The sequence below is a fragment of the Heptranchias perlo genome, chromosome 29, assembly GCF_035084215.1.
Source record: "Heptranchias perlo isolate sHepPer1 chromosome 29, sHepPer1.hap1, whole genome shotgun sequence".
Taxonomy (NCBI): Eukaryota; Metazoa; Chordata; class Chondrichthyes; order Hexanchiformes; family Hexanchidae; genus Heptranchias; species Heptranchias perlo.
In genome coordinates, this window is record NC_090353.1 from 2,279,691 (window position 1) to 2,300,069 (window position 20,379).

The following is a 20,379-nucleotide window of genomic DNA, read 5'->3' on the forward strand; positions in this document are numbered from 1 at the left end:
TCAGTGGGAAATAAAATGGTGACAGAAACAAAAGGCAGTAAGGGAGAGTGTACAGAATATGACCGGACAGATGGTCTGAGAAAGCAGGGCAAAGACCAAGGGAAGTCTAGATTAAGCTGCATTTATTTCAATGCAAGAAGTCTGATGGGCAAGGCAGATGAACTCAGGGCATGGATGGGTACATGGGACTGGGATGTTATAGCTATTACTGAAACATGGCTAAGGGAGGGGCAGGACTGGCAGCTCAATATTCCAGGGTACAGATGCTATAGGAAAGATAGAGCAGGAGGTAAGAGAGGAGGGGGAGTTGCGTTCTTGATTAGGGAGAACATCACGGCAGTAGTGAGAGGGGATATATCCGAGGGTTCGCCCACGGAGTCTATATGGGTAGAACTGAAAAATAAGAAGGGAGAGATCACTTTGATAGGATTGTACTACAGACCCCCAAATAGTCAACGGGAAATTGAGGAGCAAATATGTAAGGAGATTACAGACAATTGCAAGAAAAATAGGGTGGTAATAGTAGGGGACTTTAACTTTCCCAACATTGACTGGGACAGCCATAGCATTAGGGGCTTGGATGGAGAGAAATTTGTTGAGTGTATTCAGGAGGAATTTTTCATTCAGTATGTGGATGGCCCGACGAGAGAGGGGGCAAAACTTGACCTCCTCTTGGGAAATAAGGAAGGGCAGGTGACAGAAGTGTTGGTGAGGGATCACTTTGGGACAAGTGATCATAATTCCATTAGTTTTAAGATAGCTATGGAGAAGGATAGGTCTGGCCCAAAAGTTAAAATTCTAAATTGGGGAAAGGCCAATTTTGATGGTATTAGACAGGAACTTTCAGAAGTTGATTGGGAGAGTCTGTTGGCAGGCAAAGGGACGTCTGGTAAGTGGGAGGCTTTCAAAAGTGTGTTAACCAGGGTTCAGGGTAAGCACATTCCTTATAAAGTGAAGGGCAAGGCTGGTAGAAGTAGGGAACCTTGGATGACTTGGGAGATTGAGGCACTAGTCAAAAAGAAGAAGGAGGCATATGACATGCATATGCAGCTGGGATCAAGTGGATCCCTTGAAGAGTATAGAGATTGCCGGAGTAGAGTTAAGAGAGAAATCAGGAGGGCAAAAAGGGGATATGAGATTGCTTTGGCAGATCAGGCAAAGGTGAATCCAAAGAGCTTCTACAAATACATAAAGGGCAAAAGGGTAACTAGGGAGAGAGTAGGGCCTCTTAAGGATCAACAAGGTCATCTATGTGCGGAACCACAAGAGATGGGTGAGATCCTGAATGAATATTTCACATCGGTATTTACGGTTGAGAAAGGCATGGATGTTAGGGAACTTGGGGAAATAAATAGTGATGTCTTGAGGAGTGTACATATTACAGAGAGGGAGGTGCTGGAAGTCTTAACGCGCATCAAGGTAGATAAATCTCCGGGACCTGATGAAATGTATCCCAGGACGTTATGGGAGGTTAGGGAGGAAATTGCGGGTCCCCTAGCAGAGATATTTGAATCATCCACCGCTACAGGTGAGGTGCCTGAAGATTGGAGGGTAGCAAAAGTTGTGCCTTTGTTTAAGAAGGGCGGCAGGGAAAAGCCTGGGAACGACAGACCAGTGAGCCTGACATCTGTAGTGGGTAAGTTGTTAGAGGGTATTCTGAGAGACAGGATCTACAGGCATTTGGAGAGGCAGGGACTAATTAGGAACAGTCAGCATGGTTTTGAGAGGAAAATCATGTCTCACGAATTTGATTGAGTTTTTTGAAGGGGTAACCAAGAAGATAGATGAGGGCTGTGCAGTAGACGTGGTCTACATGGACTTCAGCAAAGCATTTGACAAGGTACCGCATGGTAGGTTGTTACATAAGGTTAAATCTCACGGGATCCAAGGTGAGGTAGCCAATTGGATACAAAATTGGCTTGACGACAGAAGACAGAGGGTGGTTGCAGAGGGTTGTTTTTCAAACTGGATGCCTGTGTCCAGCGGTGTGCCTCCGGGATCGGTGCTGGGTCCGCTGTTATTTGTTATTTATATTAATGATTTGGATGAGAATTTAGGAGGCATGGTTAGTAAGTTTGCAGATGACACCAAGATTGGTGGCATTGTGGACAGTGAAGAAGGTTATCTTGGATTGCAACGGGATCTTGATAAATTGGGCCAGTGGGCCGATGAATGGCAGATGGAGTTTAATTTAGATAAATGTGAGGTGATGCATTTTGGGAGATCGAATCGGGCCAGGACCTACTCCGTTAATGGTAGGGCGTTGGGGAGAGTTATAGAACAGAGATCTAGGAGTACAGATTCATAGCTCCTTGAAAGTGGAGTCACAGGTGGATAGGGTGGTGAAGAAGGCATTCGGCATGCTTGGTTTCATTGGTCAGAACATTGAATGCAGGAGTTGGGATGTCTTGTTGAAGTTGTACAGGGCATTGGTGAGGCCACACTTGGAGTACTGTGTACAGTTCTGGTCACCCTATTATAGAAAGGATATTATTAAACTAGAAAGAGTGCAGAAAAGATTTACTAGGATGCTACCGGGACTTGATGGTTTGACTTACAGGGAGAGGTTAGACAGACTGGGACTTTTTTCCCTGGAGAGTAGGAGGTTAAGGGGTGATCTTATAGAAGTCTATAAAATAATGAGGGGCATAGATAAGGTAGATAGTCAAAATCTTTTCCCAAAGGTAGGGGAGTCTATAACGAGGGGGCATAGATTTAAGGTGAGAGGGGAGAGATACAAAAGGGTCCAGAGGGGCAATTTTTTCACTCAAAGGGTGGTGAGTGTCTGGAACGAGCTGCCAGAGGCAGTAGTGGAGGCGGGTACAATTTTGTCTTTTAAAAAGCATTTGGACAGTTACATGGGTAAGATGGGTATAGAGGGATATGGGCCAAGTGCAGGCAATTGGGACTAGCTTAGTGGTATAAACTGGGCGACATGGACATGTTGGGCCGAAGGGCCTGTTTCCATGTTGTAACTTCTATGATTCTATGATTCTAGTCGATGGGGCAAAACTGTTTCCAGTGGCAGGAGGGTCAGTAACCAGGGGAAAATGCGAGATGTGATAAAAGATGTGATAACAGAACACTTGGAGGGCATTAACGGGATTGGACAAAGTCAGCATGGGTTATGAAAGGGAAATCATGCTTAACAAATCTACAGGGGTTTTTTGAGGATGTAACTAGTAGAATAGATGAGGGAGAACCAGTGGATGTGGTGTACTTGGATTTTCAGAAGGCTTTTGATAAGGTCCCACACAAGAGGTTAGTGTGCAAAATTAAAGCACATGGGATTGGGGGGAATATACTGGCATGGATTGAGAATTGATTCACAGACAGGAAAGAGAGAGTAGGAATAAATGGGTCTTTTTCCGGATGGCAGGCAGTGACTAGTGGGGTACCGCAGGGATCAGTGCTTGGGCCCCAGCTATTCACAATATATATCAATGATTTGGATGAAGGAACTGAATGTAACATTTCCAAGTTTGCAGATGACACAAAGCTGGGGTGGAATGTGAGCTGTGAGGAGGATGCAAAGAGGCTCTCATGTGATTTAGACAAGTTGGGTGAGTGGGCAAGAACATGGCAGATGCAGTATAACGTGGATAAATGTGAGGTTATCCACTTTGGTTGTAAAAACAGAAAGGCAGATTATTATCTGAATGGTGATAGATTGGGAAACGGGGAGGTGCAACGAGACCTGGGTGTCCTTGTACACCAGTCGCTGAAAGCGAGCATTCAGGTGCAGTAAGCAGTTAGGAAGGCGAATGGTATGTTGGCGTTCATTGCAAGAGGATTTGAGTACAGGAACAGGGATGTCTAACTGCAGTGTACGGGGCCTTGGTGAGACCACATCTGGAGTATTGTGTGCAGTTTTGGTCTCCTTATCTGAGGAAGGATGTCCTTGCCATGGAGGGAGTGCAACGAAGGTTTGCCAGACTGATTCCTGGGATGGCAGGACTGACGTATGAGGAGAGATTGGGTCGACTAGGCCTATATTCACTAGAGTTTAGAAGAATGAGAGGTGATCTCATCGGTAAACATAAAATTCTAACAGGACTAGACAGACTAGATGCAGGGAGGATGTTCCCGATGGCTGGGGAGTCCAGAACCAGGGGTCACAGTCTCAGGATACGGGGTATGCCATTTAGAACCGAGATGAGGAGAAATTTCTTCACTCGGAGGGTGGTGAACCTGTGGAATTCTCTACCACAGAAGGCAGTGGAGGCCAAGTCGTTAGATGTGTTCAAGAAGGAGATAGATATATTTCTTAATGCTAAAGGGGAAAAAGCAGGAACAGGGTACTGAGTTAGACGATCAGCCATGATCATTTTGAATGGCGGAGCAGGCCCGAATGGCTAACTGTTGCCTATTTTCTATGTTTGAGACAGATTTAAGATAATTGGGAAATGAGAAGTTTTTTTTTTAAGTAGTGAGTTGTATGATCTGGAACGCGCTGCCTGAAAGGGCGGTGGAGACAGATTCAGTAATAATTTTCAAAAGGGAATTGGATAAATACCTAAAAAGGAAAAACGTGCAGGGCTATGGGGAAAGAGCAGGACAGTGGGGAGCTCTTTCAAAAAGCCGGCACAGGCACGATGGGCCGAATGTGGTGTGTGATTCTATGGTTCTTGGCAATCGGAAGACACCTCACACCCATTGTTTTGGAAAGTCTTCGCTTTTTTGTGGAGAGGGTGATGAGACACAGACGAAACATTGTGGTTTTTGAAACTGAAAGCTGCAAGGCAGTCCCAAAAATGACCAAGATTAAGATTAGAAGTGTTCGAGGACAGAAATCGTTCAAAAGCAAAACACTGCCGAGGCTGGAAATTGCAATAAAAACAGAAAATGCTGGAAATACTCAGCAAGTCAGGCAGCATCTGTGGAGAAAGAGTTAACGTTTCACGTCGATGAGCCTTCGTCGGAACTGGAAGAAGTTGAAGATTGAACAGTTTTTAAGCAAATACAGAGCCAGGGAAAGGGGGAGGGGGAACAAAAGGGAAGGTCTGTGATAGGGTGGAGGGCAGGAGTGATTAAATGACAAAAGGGATGATGGTTGAGGCAAGGAGGGTGGGACTGGGACAAAGAAACAAAAGATGGGTTTAGAGGTGCAGTAAATGGCAACATCAGTACCATTACCAGCACCTGCTGTCCGAAAACACGGGACCAGTGGTTATGAACTGAAGTTATTGAAATCTGAGTCCAGAAGGTTGTAAAGTGCCTAATCAAAAGATGAGGCCTGTTTCACCCGTTTCCAGGAGAAACAGCGATTTACTTGCATTTCTTTGAATTTAGTAAACTGTATTCGCTGCTCGCAATGCATCTCCTCTACATTGGAGAAATCAAACACAGACTGGGTGATTGCTTTGCTGAACACCTCCGCCTAATTGAAAGATGAGGTGCTGTTCCTTGAGCTTCCGTCAAACTTCATTGGAACAGTGTATGAGGCCACGGTCGGAGTGGGACGGGGAATTAAAATGGCGAGAGACCGGCAGGTCAGGGTCACACTCGCAGACTGAACGGATGCTTTCAGAAGCCAATTTTCAAACTTCACGGTTTTGTCTGGACGATGAAAGTGATGGCTCCCCAGCCTTTTTCTAAGCTCATAAACTAAGTCATGAGGTCAGAAGATCATTAGAGAGGCAGAAGGCCATTCGGCCCATCTTCGTTCATCCATCCAGAGACGTCCTGAACTCTCCCCACTCAGCATCCAATTGTTTCCTAAATACATTCAGGGTTTTCACCATCCATCCCAGGGGTCCATTCCGTGTGTCGATCACTCTGTGTGAAGTACATACTGATTGCAGTCCCACATGTATCTTGTACTATCCTCAACCTATCTCCTGTCCCACTCACTCTTCAGCTTGAAGTAATTTTTCAGGTCAATGAGTTCTTTCTATCTGATCTCAACACTCCTATTCACAGTATTCATGTGTATTTTAACTTTTGTACATTTATTGGTACAATGGTAAGACGAAAAGCAGAATGTACGAGCGAGTGTTTTTTGATCGTTGTGTGTTTTATTTCCTTGGTTACTGCTTATTGGTTATATCCTAAAATGGTGAGTGACACTGGTCGAAACACCAGCAACATTTTATGGACAGGGGAGCTGTCAGCGAGCCAGCTCAACCAATCAGAATTACCACTCTAGGCCAGCAGAAAAAAGCAAATCCAACCAATAACGAGCAGTTCCAACAGGGCACGTCATGGCAACGGGCAAGCAGCATCCAACCGTGCGAGGGAGGGGCGGGGGCGGAGCATCCCTGTTGAATGAGGCGACATTCTCAGCAATCACTAATGGAGTCAAAGTACTGCTCGCAATTACTGGACAAAAACCTAGAACATAAATAGGAGCAGGAGTAGCTGATCTTTGACCTCAACTCCACTTTCCCACCCGATCCCCATATCCCTTGATTCCCCTAGAGTCCAAAAATCTATCGATCTCAGTCTTGAATATACTCAATGACTGAGCATCCACAGCCCCCTGGGGTAGAGAATTCCAAAGAGTGAAGAAATTCCTCCTCATCTCAGTCCCAAATGGCTGACCCCTTATCCTGAGACTATGTCCCCTAGTTCTAGACTCTCCAGCCAAGGGAATCATCCTCTCAGCATCTACCCTGTCAAGCCCCTCAGAATCTTTTATATTTCAATGAGATCACCTCTTCCTTCTAAATTCCAGAAGCTGCACTAAAATGTTTGGTGTCTGATAACTTAGTGGGAAATTCCAGTATTTGTTGAGAGATTGCTGTGAGGTGTTTTCTACTAAATTTAGTGCTTGTGGCTAAAATGGTGTTGCCATAGCCACACCCTTAGCTAGTCAATGGTTTCTATCGGACAGCACTGAGTTAGAGACTTCAAGGGATTCATAGAGTCATACAGTTATACAGCACGGATAGAGGCCCTTCGGCCCATCGTGTCCGCGCCGGCCATCAAGCCCTGTCGACTCTAATCCCATATTCCAGCATTTGGTCCGTAGCCTTGTATGCTGTGGCATTTCAAGTGCTCATCCAAATACCTCCACAACCCTTTCAGGCAGTGAGTTCCAGACTCCAACCACCCTCTGGGTGAAAAAGTTCTTTCTCAAATCCCCTCTAAACCTCCCGCCTTTCACCTTGAACCTATGTCCCCTTGTTATAGAACCCTCAACGAAGGGAAAAAGCTCCTTAGTATCCATCCTATCTGTGCCCCTCATAATTTTGTACACCTCAATCATGTCCCCCCTCAGCCTCCTCTGCTCCAAGGAAAACAAACCCAATCTTCCCAATCTCTCTTCATAGCTGAAGTGCTCCAGCCCTGGTAACATCCTGGTGAATCTCCTCTGCACCCTCTCCAAAGCGATCACATCCTTCCTGTAGTGTGGCGACCAGAACTGCACACAGTACTCCAGCTGTGGCCTAACCAGTGCTTTATACAGCTCCATCATAACCTCCTTGCTCTTATATTCTATGCCTCGGCTAATAAAGGCAAGTATCCCATATGCCTTCTTTACCACCTTATCTACTTGTTCCGCTGCCTTCAGGGATCTGTGAACTTGCACACCAAGATCCCTCTGACCCTTTGTCTTGCCTAGGGTCCTCCCATTCATTGTGTATTCCCTTGCCTTGTTAGTCCCTCCAAAGTGCATCACCTCGCACTTTTCTGGGTTAAATTCCATTTGCCACTGTTCCGCCCATCTGACCAACCCATCTATATCGTCCTGCAGACTGAGGCTATCCTCCTCGCTATTTACCACCCTACCAATTTTTGTATCATCAGCGAACTTACTGATCATACCTTTTACATTCATATCCAAGTCATTAATATAGACATTGACAGTGTGTTTGGAACAAAGCTGATTTATTAAACCTATGTCCAGAATATTAAAACCCAGCTCGTTTGTAGCAGTTATTGTGACAGCGGTCAAGGTGTTTGAATCTCCTTAGGTAACTAGGTAAAATGTTGGGTCAAAGCGGATTGGGTGAGAGCAAATATCCAGTCCACTCCTGATGAATAGAATCACCTGACACATTCTAGTAGCTGGGTACAGAGGAAGGGTCTCTGTTATGATCCCTGCACCTTACTATTGTTTGCCTAGAGATTGGGCAGGAAAGGGAACACTCCAGACCATAGGGATGCGAGGTCCACTTACAGGAGTGGCTTGTGATGCTAAACCCAAGAGAAAATCTAACTTAACCCAAAAATGTGACACATATACACAATATTAAAATCCAGGGTTATTCACATCAGCATAAACAAAGCCTAACTGCCAGAATAAACATTGTTGAGTCCTAGATATGATTAACAGTAGAGTCTACCCACTACAGTCACACATGAACTCGCTGGTGTCTCGACAAGGAGGATGACTGAGTGAAACCCTTCCCACATGTGGAGCAGGTGAATGGCCTTTCCCCAGTGTGAACTCGCTGGTGTATCACCAGATGGGACAACCGGGTGAATCCCTTCCCACACACAGAGCAGCTGAACAGTCTCTCCCCAGTGTGAACTCGCTGGTGTGTCAGCAGATTGGACGAATGAGCGAATCCCTTGCCACACACTGAGCAGGTGAACGGCCTCTCCCCGGTGTGAACTCGCTGGTGTGTAAGCAGGGTGGAGGACTGCCTAAACCTCTTCCCGCAGCGACCACAGCTGAATGGTTTCTCATCTGTATGAATGCGCTGATGAATCATCAGTTCCTCAGAGCTTTTAAACCTCTTCCCACAGTCAGGACATTTAAAGGGTCTCTCCCCAGTGTGAACACGCTGGTGTGTCAGCAGGTAGGATGATCGAGTGAATCCCTTCCCACACTCTGTGCAGGTGAACGGCCTCTCCCCAGTGTGAACTCGCTGATGAGTCAACAGAGTTGATGATCGAGTAAATCCCTTCCCACACTCAGAGCAGGAGAACGGCTTCTCCCCAGTGTGAACTCGCCGGTGAGTCAACAGGCTGGAGGACTGCCGAAACCTCTCTCCACAGTGAGAGCAGCTGAACGGCCTCTCCCCGGTGTGAATGCGTTGGTGCATCAGAAGTTCATCGGAGCTTTTAAAGCTCTTCCCACAGTTGGAGCATTTGAAAGGCCTCTCATCAGTGTGAACTCGCTGATGTTTCTGCAGGGAGGAGGACTGAGTGAATCCCTTCCCACACACTGAGCAGGTGAATGGCCTCTCCCCAGTGTGAACTCGCTGGTGTGTCAGCAGGGTGGAGGACTGAGTGAATCCTTTCCCACACACGGAGCAGGAGAACGGCCTCTCCCCAGTGTGACTGTGCTGGTGAGTCATCAGATGCCAGAAATAACCTACTCACAGAGCATTTCAAAAGTTTAGTGTCAGTAAGAACACGTGGTGTTACAGGATGCTGTATGTCCAATGAAATCCCTTCCTTCACCAGGAGAAAAGGAGGCCCCTCGTCTGGGTACATTGATCAATTTCCAGCTCTGACGGTTTATTCAGTTCCTTCCCACATTTCCACAGTTTCTCCCCTATGTGACTGGCCTTGTGTCTCTCCAGGTTGGATGATCGTCTGAAGCCTCGTCCACACACACACAACACGTGTACAGTTTCTCCCCGCTGTGAATGGTGCGATATTTTTTCAGGCTGTGTAACTGGTTAAAGCTCTTCCCACAGTCAGTGCACTGGAACACTCTCACTCGGGTGTGTGTGTCTTGGTGATTTTCCAGCCTCACTGATGTTTGAAATCTTTTCCCACAGAAACAACATATGGACAGTCACTCTGTCAGATCCTGATGTGATGTTTGGTTTGAGTTTCCCGTCTGTAAATCCTCCATTTCTAACGCCCTGTAAAAGGAGTTTAAGAACAGGATTGAGATTCAGAACAGACAGTTCTAGTTTCTGTAGTAAATTTGTTTTTCTTTTATAAGAAATGGGGGAGTGGGCCATACAGCCCCTCGAGCCTGCTCCACCATTCAATCAGATCATGGTTGATCTTCTACCTCAACTCTACTTTCCTGCCCTATCCCCATATCCCTTGATTCCATTAGTATCTGAAAATCTGTTGCTGTCAGTCTTGAATATACTCAACGACTCAGCATCCACAGCCCTCTGGGGTAAAGAATTCCAAAGATTCAAAACCCTCTGAGTGAAGAAATTTTTCCTCGTCTCGGTCCTAAACAGCCGACCTCTTACCTTTGAGACTATGAGTTCTAGACTCTCCAGCCAGGGGAAACAGCCTCTCAGCATCTACCCTGTCAAGCCCTCAAGAATTTTATGGTTCAAAGACGTCATCTCTCATTTTTCTAAACTTGAGAGTATAGGCTCATTCTCTCACAGGACAACCCTCTCATCCCAGGAATCAATCCAGTGATCCTTTGTTGCACCCCCTCCCTGCGATGTCCAGCCTGAAACGGTGGTGGAGGCAGATTCAATCGTGGCTTTCAAAAGGGAAATGGATAAGTATTTGAATGGAAAAAATTTGCAGGGCTACAGGGAAAAGGCGGGGGAATGGGACTAGCTGGATTACTCTTGCAGAGAGCCGGCACAGGCTCGACGGGCCGAATGGGCTCCAGTGCTGTAACTATCCTATGTTTCTCTAAGGCAAGTATATCCTTCCTTAGGTAAGGAGACCAAAACTACACAGTACTCCAGGTCGGCCTCACCAGAGCCCTATATAATTACAGCAAGACCTCCTCACTCTTATACTCCAACCCTCTTGCAAATAAAGGCTATAATACCATTTGCCTTCCTAATTGCTTGCTGTACTTGCATGTCAACTTTGTGATTTGTGTACAAGGACACCCAAATCCTTCTGAGTACCAACATGTGTTAGTTTCTCACTTTTTTCAAAGAATATTCTGCTTTTCTATTTTTCCTACCAAAGTGAATAAACTCACACTTCCCCACATTATACCCCATCTGCCACCACCTTGCCCACTCACTTAATCCTCTCTATATCCCTTTGCAGACTCTTTGCATCCCCCTCACAGCTTACTTTCCCGCTTACTCCTGCTCCTGGTGCTTGTGTCCTCCTGAAGTCTGTTACTATCCTCCACAATGTTTACTACATTTCCCCCCGAGTTTTGTGTCATCTGCAAACTATGAAATTATACCCTCTATACCCAAGTCCAGGTCATTAATATATATCAAAAAGAGCAGTGGTCCTAATACTGACCCCTGGGGAACACCACCACAAAGGAAAGTATCCCGTATACCTTTTTAACCACCATATCTACCTGTCTTGCTACCTTCAGGGATCTGTGGACACGCACTCCAAGGTCCCTCTGTTCGTCTACACCTTAATAAACTCCCATTTATTGTGTATTCCCTTGCCTTGTTTGCCCTCCCCAAATGCATTACCTCACACTTCTCTGGCTTGAATTCCATTTGCCACTTTCCTGCCCATCTGACCAGTCCGTTGATATCTTCCTGCAGTCCACAGCTTTCCTTCTCACCATCAACAATAGAATCATAGAAAGGTTACAGCACGGAAGGAGGCCATTTGGCCCATTGAATCCATGCCGGCTCTATGCAAGAGCAATCCAGTTAGTCCCGCTCCCCTGCCCTTTCCCCGTAGCCGTACAAATTATTTCCTTTCAAGTACTTATCGAGTTCCCTTTTGATGGCCATGATTGAATCTGCCTCCACCACCCCCTCGGGCAGTGCATTCCAGATCCTAACCACTCACTGTGTAAAAAGGTTTTTCTCATGTCACCTTTGGTTCTTTTGCCAATCACCTTAAATCTATGTCCTCTGTTCTTGACCCTTCCACCAATGGGAACAGTTTCTCTCTCTACTCTGTCTAAACCCTTCATGATTTTGAATACCTCTATCAAATCTCCTCTCAACCGTCTCTGTTCCAAGGAGAACAACACCAGCTTCTCCAGTCTATCCATGTAACTCAAGTCCCTGGAATCATTCTAGTAAGTCTCTTCTGCATCCTCTCAAGCCTTCGAATCTTTCTTAGTGCGGTGCCCAGAACTGGACACACATCTCCAGTTGTGTTTTATAAAGGCTCATCATGACTTCCATACTTTTGTACTCTATGCCTCTATTTTCACATCGTTCACCTGACGAAGGAGGAAGCCTCCGAAAGCTTGTGAATTTAAAATAAAATTGCTGGACTATAACTTGGTGTTGTAAAATTGTTTACAATTCTATTTATAAAGCCCAAGATCCTGTATGCTTTAACTGCTTTCTCAACCTACCCTGCCACCTTCAACTATTTGTGCACATGGACCAATTGATGAATGACCTGCACCACACGGCCAATTTTTGTATCATCTGCAAACTTCTTAATCATGTCCCCTACATTTAAGTCTAAATCACCTATCTACACCACAAAAAGCAAGGGACCTAGTACTGAACCCTGTGGAAACCCACTGGCATCAGCCTTCCAGTCCCAAAAACACCTGTCGACCATTACCCTTTGCTTCCTGCCACTGAGCCAATTTTGGATCCCATGGGCTTTTACTTTTCTGATCAGTCTGCCATGTAGGACCTTGTCAAAAGCCTTGCTAAAATCCATGTAGATTACATCAAACACGTTACACTCATCGACCCTCCTTGTTACCTCAAAAAATTCAATCCAGTTAGTCAGACACTATCTTCCCTAAACAAATCCCTGCTGACTGTCCTCTATTAATCCGTGCCTTTCTAAATGACGATTAATACTGTCCTTCAGAATTGATTCCAATAATTTACTCACCACCGAGGTTAGACTGACTGGCCTGTAATTACTCGGTCTATCCTTTTCTCCCTTTTTAAACAACGGTACAATGTTAGCAGTCCTCCAATCCTCTGGCACCACACCTGTAGCCAGGGAGGATGGGAAAATGATGGTCAGAGCTTCCACTATTTCCTCTCTTGCTTTTCTTAACAGCCTGGGTTACATTTAATTCGGGCCTGGTGATTTATCTACTTTCAAAGATGCTAACCCCCTTAATACTTCCTCTCTCACTATGTTTATCCCATCCAATATTTCATACGCCTCCTCCTTAACTACAATGTTTGCATCGTCCCTTCCTTTTGTGAAGACAGATGCAAAGTATTCATTAAGAACCATACTCACATCGTCCGCTTGACATGTAGGTTACCTTTTTGGTCTCTAAAAGGCCCTACTCTTACATAAACAGCAAGAGCATAATTAATGAATCAATCAAGATAGTCAATGACAATTTTCCTTTAACAAATCTGTGCTGACTTTCATTTATTTGCCCATATGTTTCCAAGTGCCAATTAATTTTGTCCCAGATTATTGTCTCTAAAAGTTTCCCACCACCGACGTTGGGCTGACTGGCCTCTAATTGCCGGGTTTATTCCTTTTTTTGAACAGGGGTGTAACATTTGCAATCCTTCAGTCCTCGGGCACCATCCCCATATCTAAGGAGGACTGGAAGATTGTGGTCAGAGCTTTGGATCGAAATCGGTTCTTCGCGCGATTCATAAACAGGAAAAGATGGCCCCTCGCTTCCCCCACAATCCTCCGCGCTCCAGAAACCGCTCTATCCGCCCCGGTACAACCGCGCATGCGCCACGGCCTCCTGGGCGCGCCGCGCTTCGTCGCGAGTCCCGTCAGAGCGAAACCGGAGCGACGGATAGTGCAGGCCCGGCTGACAGATAGATTTCTCTGTGGGGCCGCACTCAGTGTTTATAAAGGCCCCCTGCCCGGGTTAACGGACGAACTCTCTCCGACCTCTTCCCGCTCCGCCCTCTGGCTCAGCCCACAGCTTCCGGCGCATGCTCAGGAGCAGCGTTCGCCAACCAGCCTCCTGCGCCTGCGCACTGGACCCTACTCAGAGAGCTAGGGCACTTTCCGCCGCGCGAGGTATCCTGGGTAATAACAACTGCCATTGGGGAGATAAATCTTCGAATGAAAACTTTGTTTTTTCTCATGCAATTAAGATGAGTACGACATTTGGAGCAGGAAGGCCGGCATTATTACACAAAATAAACAAAAACCTTCGAGTCCGGGGCACCCTGGCTAACTACAGTCGCCATTAGAAGCGCTCTCCCATTATGCACCAGAAAGAAGTTGGGGGGGGAGGAGGGGGATAATTGGTAGATAATCGAGACGCCGCAAATTTTGCCCTTCCTTACCTGGTACAGCAATCCCCTCGGCACGGGAATGAAGACAAGAACAACCCAGATAATAGGGACTGAACTTAATCTTTCTTGGGCTTTGGGTTGATATATATCAGACAGGAGGAGATTGGTGTCAGTGACTGGGATTGGTTTATATAAGACAGGAGGAGATTGGTGTCAGTGACTGGGATTGGTTTATATCAGACAGGAGGAGATTGGTGTCCGTGACTGGGATTGGTTTATATCAGACAGGAGGAGATTGGTGTCAGTGACTGGGATTGGTTTATATTGATGATTGAGATTGATGTCGGATGCAAGGCTTTATCCTGAGTAAATTCTGGTGGATAATGGGGAAAGTGTATAATTGAGGTTCCCCTATTTGTATGATGACAAAGTTACACCCTCCTTATCACACGGGATGCTGCATTCGCTTCCTGAACCCGCTTGGAGAACATGTGCAATTTCTGTAGCTTGCAGACCTGATGGATTCAGTGCTCGCAACTCCCTGTCTGGCACCCAGAGAAATCCACCCCACACTTTGGGGAAAGATGCAAACCTGGGACTCCCCAATGGCTCAGAGTAAACACACTGCAGCCCCACACAGACTGCACTGTGAGCAGGCGTGAGAACCCTATATTTTTCCCCTCCCCTATCATACCATGGCCAGGGCCCATGAGGAAACAGTAACCTGCCCCTGACCAGATAGCTCTGTGCAGATGGAAGATGAAACCTGAGATCTTCCTGATTCCTGATGAAACCTGATTCTCTTTAGCTCTGTACCACACCAACAACAACTGGCATTTATACAGCGCCTTTAATGTAGGTCCAGGTACTTTTTAAAAGAGTTGAGGGTCCCTGCCTCGACCACCAATTCGGGCAGCGAATTCCATACACCCACCACCCTCTGGGTAAAAAGGTTTTTCCTCATGTCCCCTCTAATCCTTCCGCCAATCAGCTTAAATCTATGTCCTCGAGTTCTTGAACTCTCCGCTAGGAGAAACAGGTACTTCCTGTCTACTCTATCTGGGCCCCTTATAATTTTGTACATCTCAATCAAGTCTCCCCTCAGCCTCCTCTGCTCCAAGGAAAACAACCCCAGCCTATCCAATCTCTCCTCGTAACTGCAATTTTCAAGCCCTGGCAACATTCTTGTAAATCTTCTCTGCACTCTCTCCAGAGCAATTATGTCCTTCCTGTAATGTGGTGACCACAACTGCGCACAATACTCCAGCTGTGGCCTTACCAGCGTTTTATACAGTTCCATCATTACATCCCTGCTTTTGTATTCTAGACCTCGGCTAATAACGGAGAGCATTCCGTATGCCTTCTTCACAACCTTATCTACCTGTACTGCCACCTTCAGGGACCTGTGCACATGCACTCCAAGGTCTCTCACTTCCTCTACCCCTCTCAATATATTCCTGTTTACTACGTATTCCCTTTTACTGTTTGCCCTCCCTAAGTGCATTACCTCACACTTCTCCGGGTTGAACTCCATTTGCCATTTTTCCGCCCACTCCACCAACCCATTGATATCTTCTTGGAGTCTACAGCTATCCTCTTCACTATCAACTACACGGCCAATTTTTGTGTCGTCTGCAAATTTGCCAATCATGCCCCCTACATTCAAGTACAAATCATTAATATATACCACAAACAGCAAGGGACCCCACACCGAGCTCTGTGGCGCACCAGTGGAAACGGATTTCCATTCGCAAAGACATCCATCGACTTTTACCCTTTGTTTCCTGTTACTGAGCCAATTTTGGATCCAATTTGCCACATTTCCCTGTATCCCATGGGCTTTTACCTTTCTGACCAGTCTGCCATGTGGGACCTTGTCAAATGCCTTACTAAAATCCATGTAGACAACATCCACTGCACTACCCTCATCAATCCTCCTTGTCACTTCCTCAAAGAATTCAATCAGATTTGTAAGGCATGACCTTCCCTGAACAAATCCAAGCTGACTATCCCTAATTAAACCATGCCTTTCCAAGTGACAGTTTATCCTATCTCTCAGTATTGATCCTAATAGTTTGCCCACCACCGAGGTAAGACTGATCGGCCTATAATTGTTCAGCCTTTCCCTCGTACCCTTTTTAAACAATGGTACTACGTTTGCAGTCTCCCAGTCCTCCGGTACCTCCCCTGTATCTAGTGAGGATTGGAAAATGATCGTCAGAGCATCCGCTATTTCCTCCCTGACTTCCTCTCTCGTTATGTTTACCATATCCAATATTTCACACCTCTCCTCTTTAACTACTATGTCCGGATCATCCCTTTCCTTTGTGAATACGGAGACAAAATATTCATTTAAAACCCTACCCACATCCTCTGCTTCTACACACAAGTTACCCTTATCATCCCCGATAGGTCCCACCTTTTCCTCAGCTATCCTCTTGTTCTTAATGTGCTGATAAAACATCTTTGGGTTTTCTTTAATCTTACTAGCTAATATTTTTTCATGCCCTCTCTTTGCTTTCCTTATTTCATTTTTTATGTCATCCCTGTACTTTCTATACTCCTCTAGGCTTTCTGCAGTATTTAGTTTTCTGTGACAGTCATAAGCTTTCTTTTTCTGCTTTATCTTGCCCCGTATACTTCTAGACAACCAGGGGGCTCTAAATTTGGCAGTGCCACCCTTTCTCTTTGAGGGGACGTGTCTGCATTGTACCCGTAGAATTTCACTTTTTAGTGCCTCCCACTGGCTTGCCACTGATTTCTCCTCAAGTAGTTGTGTCCAGTCCACTTCTGTCAAATCACCTCTTAGTTCTGTAAAATTTGCCTTCCCCCAATTTAAAACATTTACTCCTGATTTAACTCTGTCCTTTTCCATAACAATGCGAAAACTAACTGAATTGTGGTCACTATCCCCAATATGGTCACCCACTGTCACTTCACCCACTTGCCCATCTTCATTTCCCAGGACTAAATCTAGAATTGCATCCCCTCTCGTTGGGCTTGTCACGTACTGGCTAAAAAAGTTCTCCTGGACACCGATCAAGAATTTTGTACCCTAGAATCATAGAAGTTTACAACATGGAAACAGGCCCTTCGGCCCAACATGTCCATGTCGCCCAGTTTATACCACTAAGCTAGTCCCAATTGCCTGCACTTGGCCCATATCCCTCTATACCCATCTTACCCATGTAACTGTCCAAATGCTTTTTAAAAGACAAAATTGTACCCGCCTCTACTATTGCCTCTGGCAGCTCGTTCCAGACACTCACCACCCTTTGAGTGAAAAAATTGCCCCTCTGGACCCTTTTGTATCTCTCCCCTCTCACCTTAAATCTATGCCCCCTCGTTATAGACTCCCCTACCTTTGGGAAAAGATTTTGACTATCTACCTTATCTATGCCCCTCATTATTTTATAGACTTCTATAAGATCACCCCTTAACCTCCTACTCTCCAGGGAAAAAAGTCTCAGTCTATCCAACCTCTCCCTATAAGTCAAACCATCAAGTCCCGGTAGCATCCTAGTAAATCTTTTCTGCACTCTTTCTAGTTTAATAATATCCTTTCTATAATAGGGTGACCAGAACTGTACACAGTATTCCAAGTGTGGCCTTACTAATGTCTTGTACAATTTCAACAAGACATCCCAACTCCTGTATTCAATGTTCTGACCAATGAAACCAAGCATGCTGAATGCCTTCTTCACCACCCTATCCACCTGTGACTCCACTTTCAAGGAGCTATGAACCTGTACTCCTAGATCTCTTTGTTCTATAACTCTCCCCAATGCCCTACCATTAACGGAGTTGGTCCTGGTCCGATTCGATCTACCCTCTGTGCCCCTCACACTGTTTGAATCCCAGTTGATGTTAGGGTAGTTGAAGTCCCCTACTATTATTGCCCTCTTATTTTTGCACTCAGAAATTTGCCAACATATTAGTTCGTCTATCTCCCTTTCACTATATCTTCCTGCAGTCTACAGCTTTCCTCCTCACTATCATCTGCAAACTTCTTGATCAAGCCCCCCACATTCAAGTCCAAATCATTAATATGTACCACAAAAAGCAAGGGACCCAGTACTGAGCCCTGTGGAACCTCACTGGAAACAGCCTTCCATTCGCAAAAACACCCGTCGACCATTACCCTTTGCTTCCTGCCACTGAGCTAATTTTGGATCCAACTAGCCACTTTCCCTTGAATCCCATGGGGTTTTACTTTTTTGAACAGTCTGCCATGTGGGACCTAGTCAAAAGCCTTGCTAAAATCCATGTAGACTGCATCAAACGCACAACCCTCATCGACCCTCCTTGTTATCTGCTCAAAAAATTCAATCAAGTTAGTCAGACATGAGCTCCCCTTAACAAATCCATGCTGACTGTCCTTGATTAGTCCGTGCCTTTCTAAATGATGATTTATCCTGTCCCTCAGAATTGATTCCAAACAGTACTCCAGGTGCGGTCTAACCAGGATTTTGTATAGCTGCAGCATAACTTCTGCCCCCTTGTACTCTAGTCCTCTCGATATAAAGGCCAGCATTCCATTAGCCTTATTGATTATTTTCTGCACCTGTTCATGACACTTCAATGATCTATGTACCTGAACCCCTAGGTCCCTTTGGACATCCATTGTTTTTAACTTTTTACCATTTAGAAAGTACCCTGTTCTATCCTTTTTTGATCCAAAGTGGATGACCTCACATTTGTCTACATTGAATTCCACTTGCCACAGTTTTGCCCATTCACCGAATCTATCAATATCGCTTTGTAATTTTATGTTTTCATCTACACTGCTTACAATGCCACCAATCTTTGTGTCATTGGCAAACTTAGATAAGAGACTTTCTATGCCTTCATCTAAGTCGTTAATAAATATTGTGAATAATTGAGGTCCCAAGACAGATCCCTGCGGGACTCCACTAGTCACATCCTGCCAATGTGAGTACCTACCCATTATCCCTACTCTCTGTCGCCTTTCGCTCAGCCAACTTCCTAACCAAGTCCGTACTTTTCCCTCGATTCCATGGGCTTCTAACTTAGCTAACAGTCTCTTATGTGGGACCTTATCAAATGCCTTCTGGAAGTCCATATAAATAACATCCATTGACATTCCCCTGACAACTACTTTAGTCACCTCTTCAAAAAATTCAATCAGGTTTGTCAGGCACGACCTACCTTTCACAAATCCATGCTGGCTCTCTCTGATTAACTGAAAATTCTCGAGGTGTTCAGTCACCCTATCCTTAATTATAGACTCCAGCAATTTCCCCACAACAGATGTTAGGCTAACTGGTCTATAATTCCCTGGTTTCCCTCTCTCTCCTTTCTTAAAAAAGCGGAGTGACATGTGCAATTTTCCAATCTAGAGGGACAGTTCCTGAATCTAGAAAACTTTGAAAGATTATCGTTAGGGCATCTGCAATGTGCTCACCTACTTCCTTTAAAACCCTGGGATGGAAACCATCTGGTCCTGGGGATTTGTTACTCTTTAGTGCTATTATTTTCTTCATTACTGTTGCTTTACTTATGTTAATTTTATCGAGTCCCTGGCCCCGATTCAATATTAGTTTCCGTGGGATTTCCGGCATGCTATCCTCTTTTTCTACTGTAAATTCTGATGCAAAGTAATTTTTCAACATGTCCGCCATTTCCCCATTGTCAATGACAATATCCCCACTTTCAGTTTTTAAGGGGCCAACACTGCTCCTGACCACCCTCTTTTTCCTAATATAACTATAAAAGTTCTTCGTATTGGTTTTGATATCCCTTGCAAGTTTCTTTTCATGCTTTCTTTTTGTAACTCTTACTATCTGTTTTGTGACCCTTTGTTGATCTTTGTATCTTTCCATTTGTCAGGATCTGTGCCATTTTTTGCCTTTTTGTATGCCCTTTCCTTATGTCTTATCCTGTCCCTTACCTCTTTAGTTGTCTGTGGCTGTTTTTTTTGGCAAGTAGAGTTCTTGCCCCTCAGGGGTATAAACCGATTCTGTATCTCGTTAAATGTTTCTTTAAACATTTCCCACTGATCATCAGTCATTTTACCCATTAACAGATTTGCCCAGTTTACTGTGGACAGTCTCTGTCTCATCCCATTGAAGTCGGCCTTACCCAAGTCTAGAATCTTAGCAGCTGATTCACTTTTTTCCCTTTCAAACACTACATTGAACTCGATCATGTTATGATCACTATTGGATAGATGTTCACGCACAATTAAGCTGTTAACTAAATCTGGTTCATTACTCATTACTAAATCTAGTATGACTTGCCCCCTTGTTGCCTCTAGGACATACTGCTGTCGAAAACTATCCCAAACACACTCAAGAAATTCACTACCTTTCTGACAGTTGCTAGTCTGCTTTTCCCAATCTATGTGAAGGTTAAAGTCCCCCATTAAGACCACTATGCCTTTCTTACA

The 20,379-nt window shown here is 45.2% G+C and overlaps 1 protein-coding gene across 1 annotated transcript in view; it reads right to left on the reverse strand.

Moving 5' to 3' along the window:
• Window positions 1-7,816: 7,816 nt before the first annotated feature.
• The window catches only part of LOC137299321 (zinc finger protein 436-like), a 31,138-nt gene continuing 18,575 nt past the window's right edge, over window positions 7,817-20,379 (reverse strand). Inside the window, exon 3 of the mRNA XM_067967969.1 lies at window positions 7,817-9,239. Coding sequence (XP_067824070.1) covers window positions 8,301-9,239 — 939 coding nt within the window. The 3' untranslated portion in view covers window positions 7,817-8,300. The remainder of the gene's footprint in view (window positions 9,240-20,379) is intronic.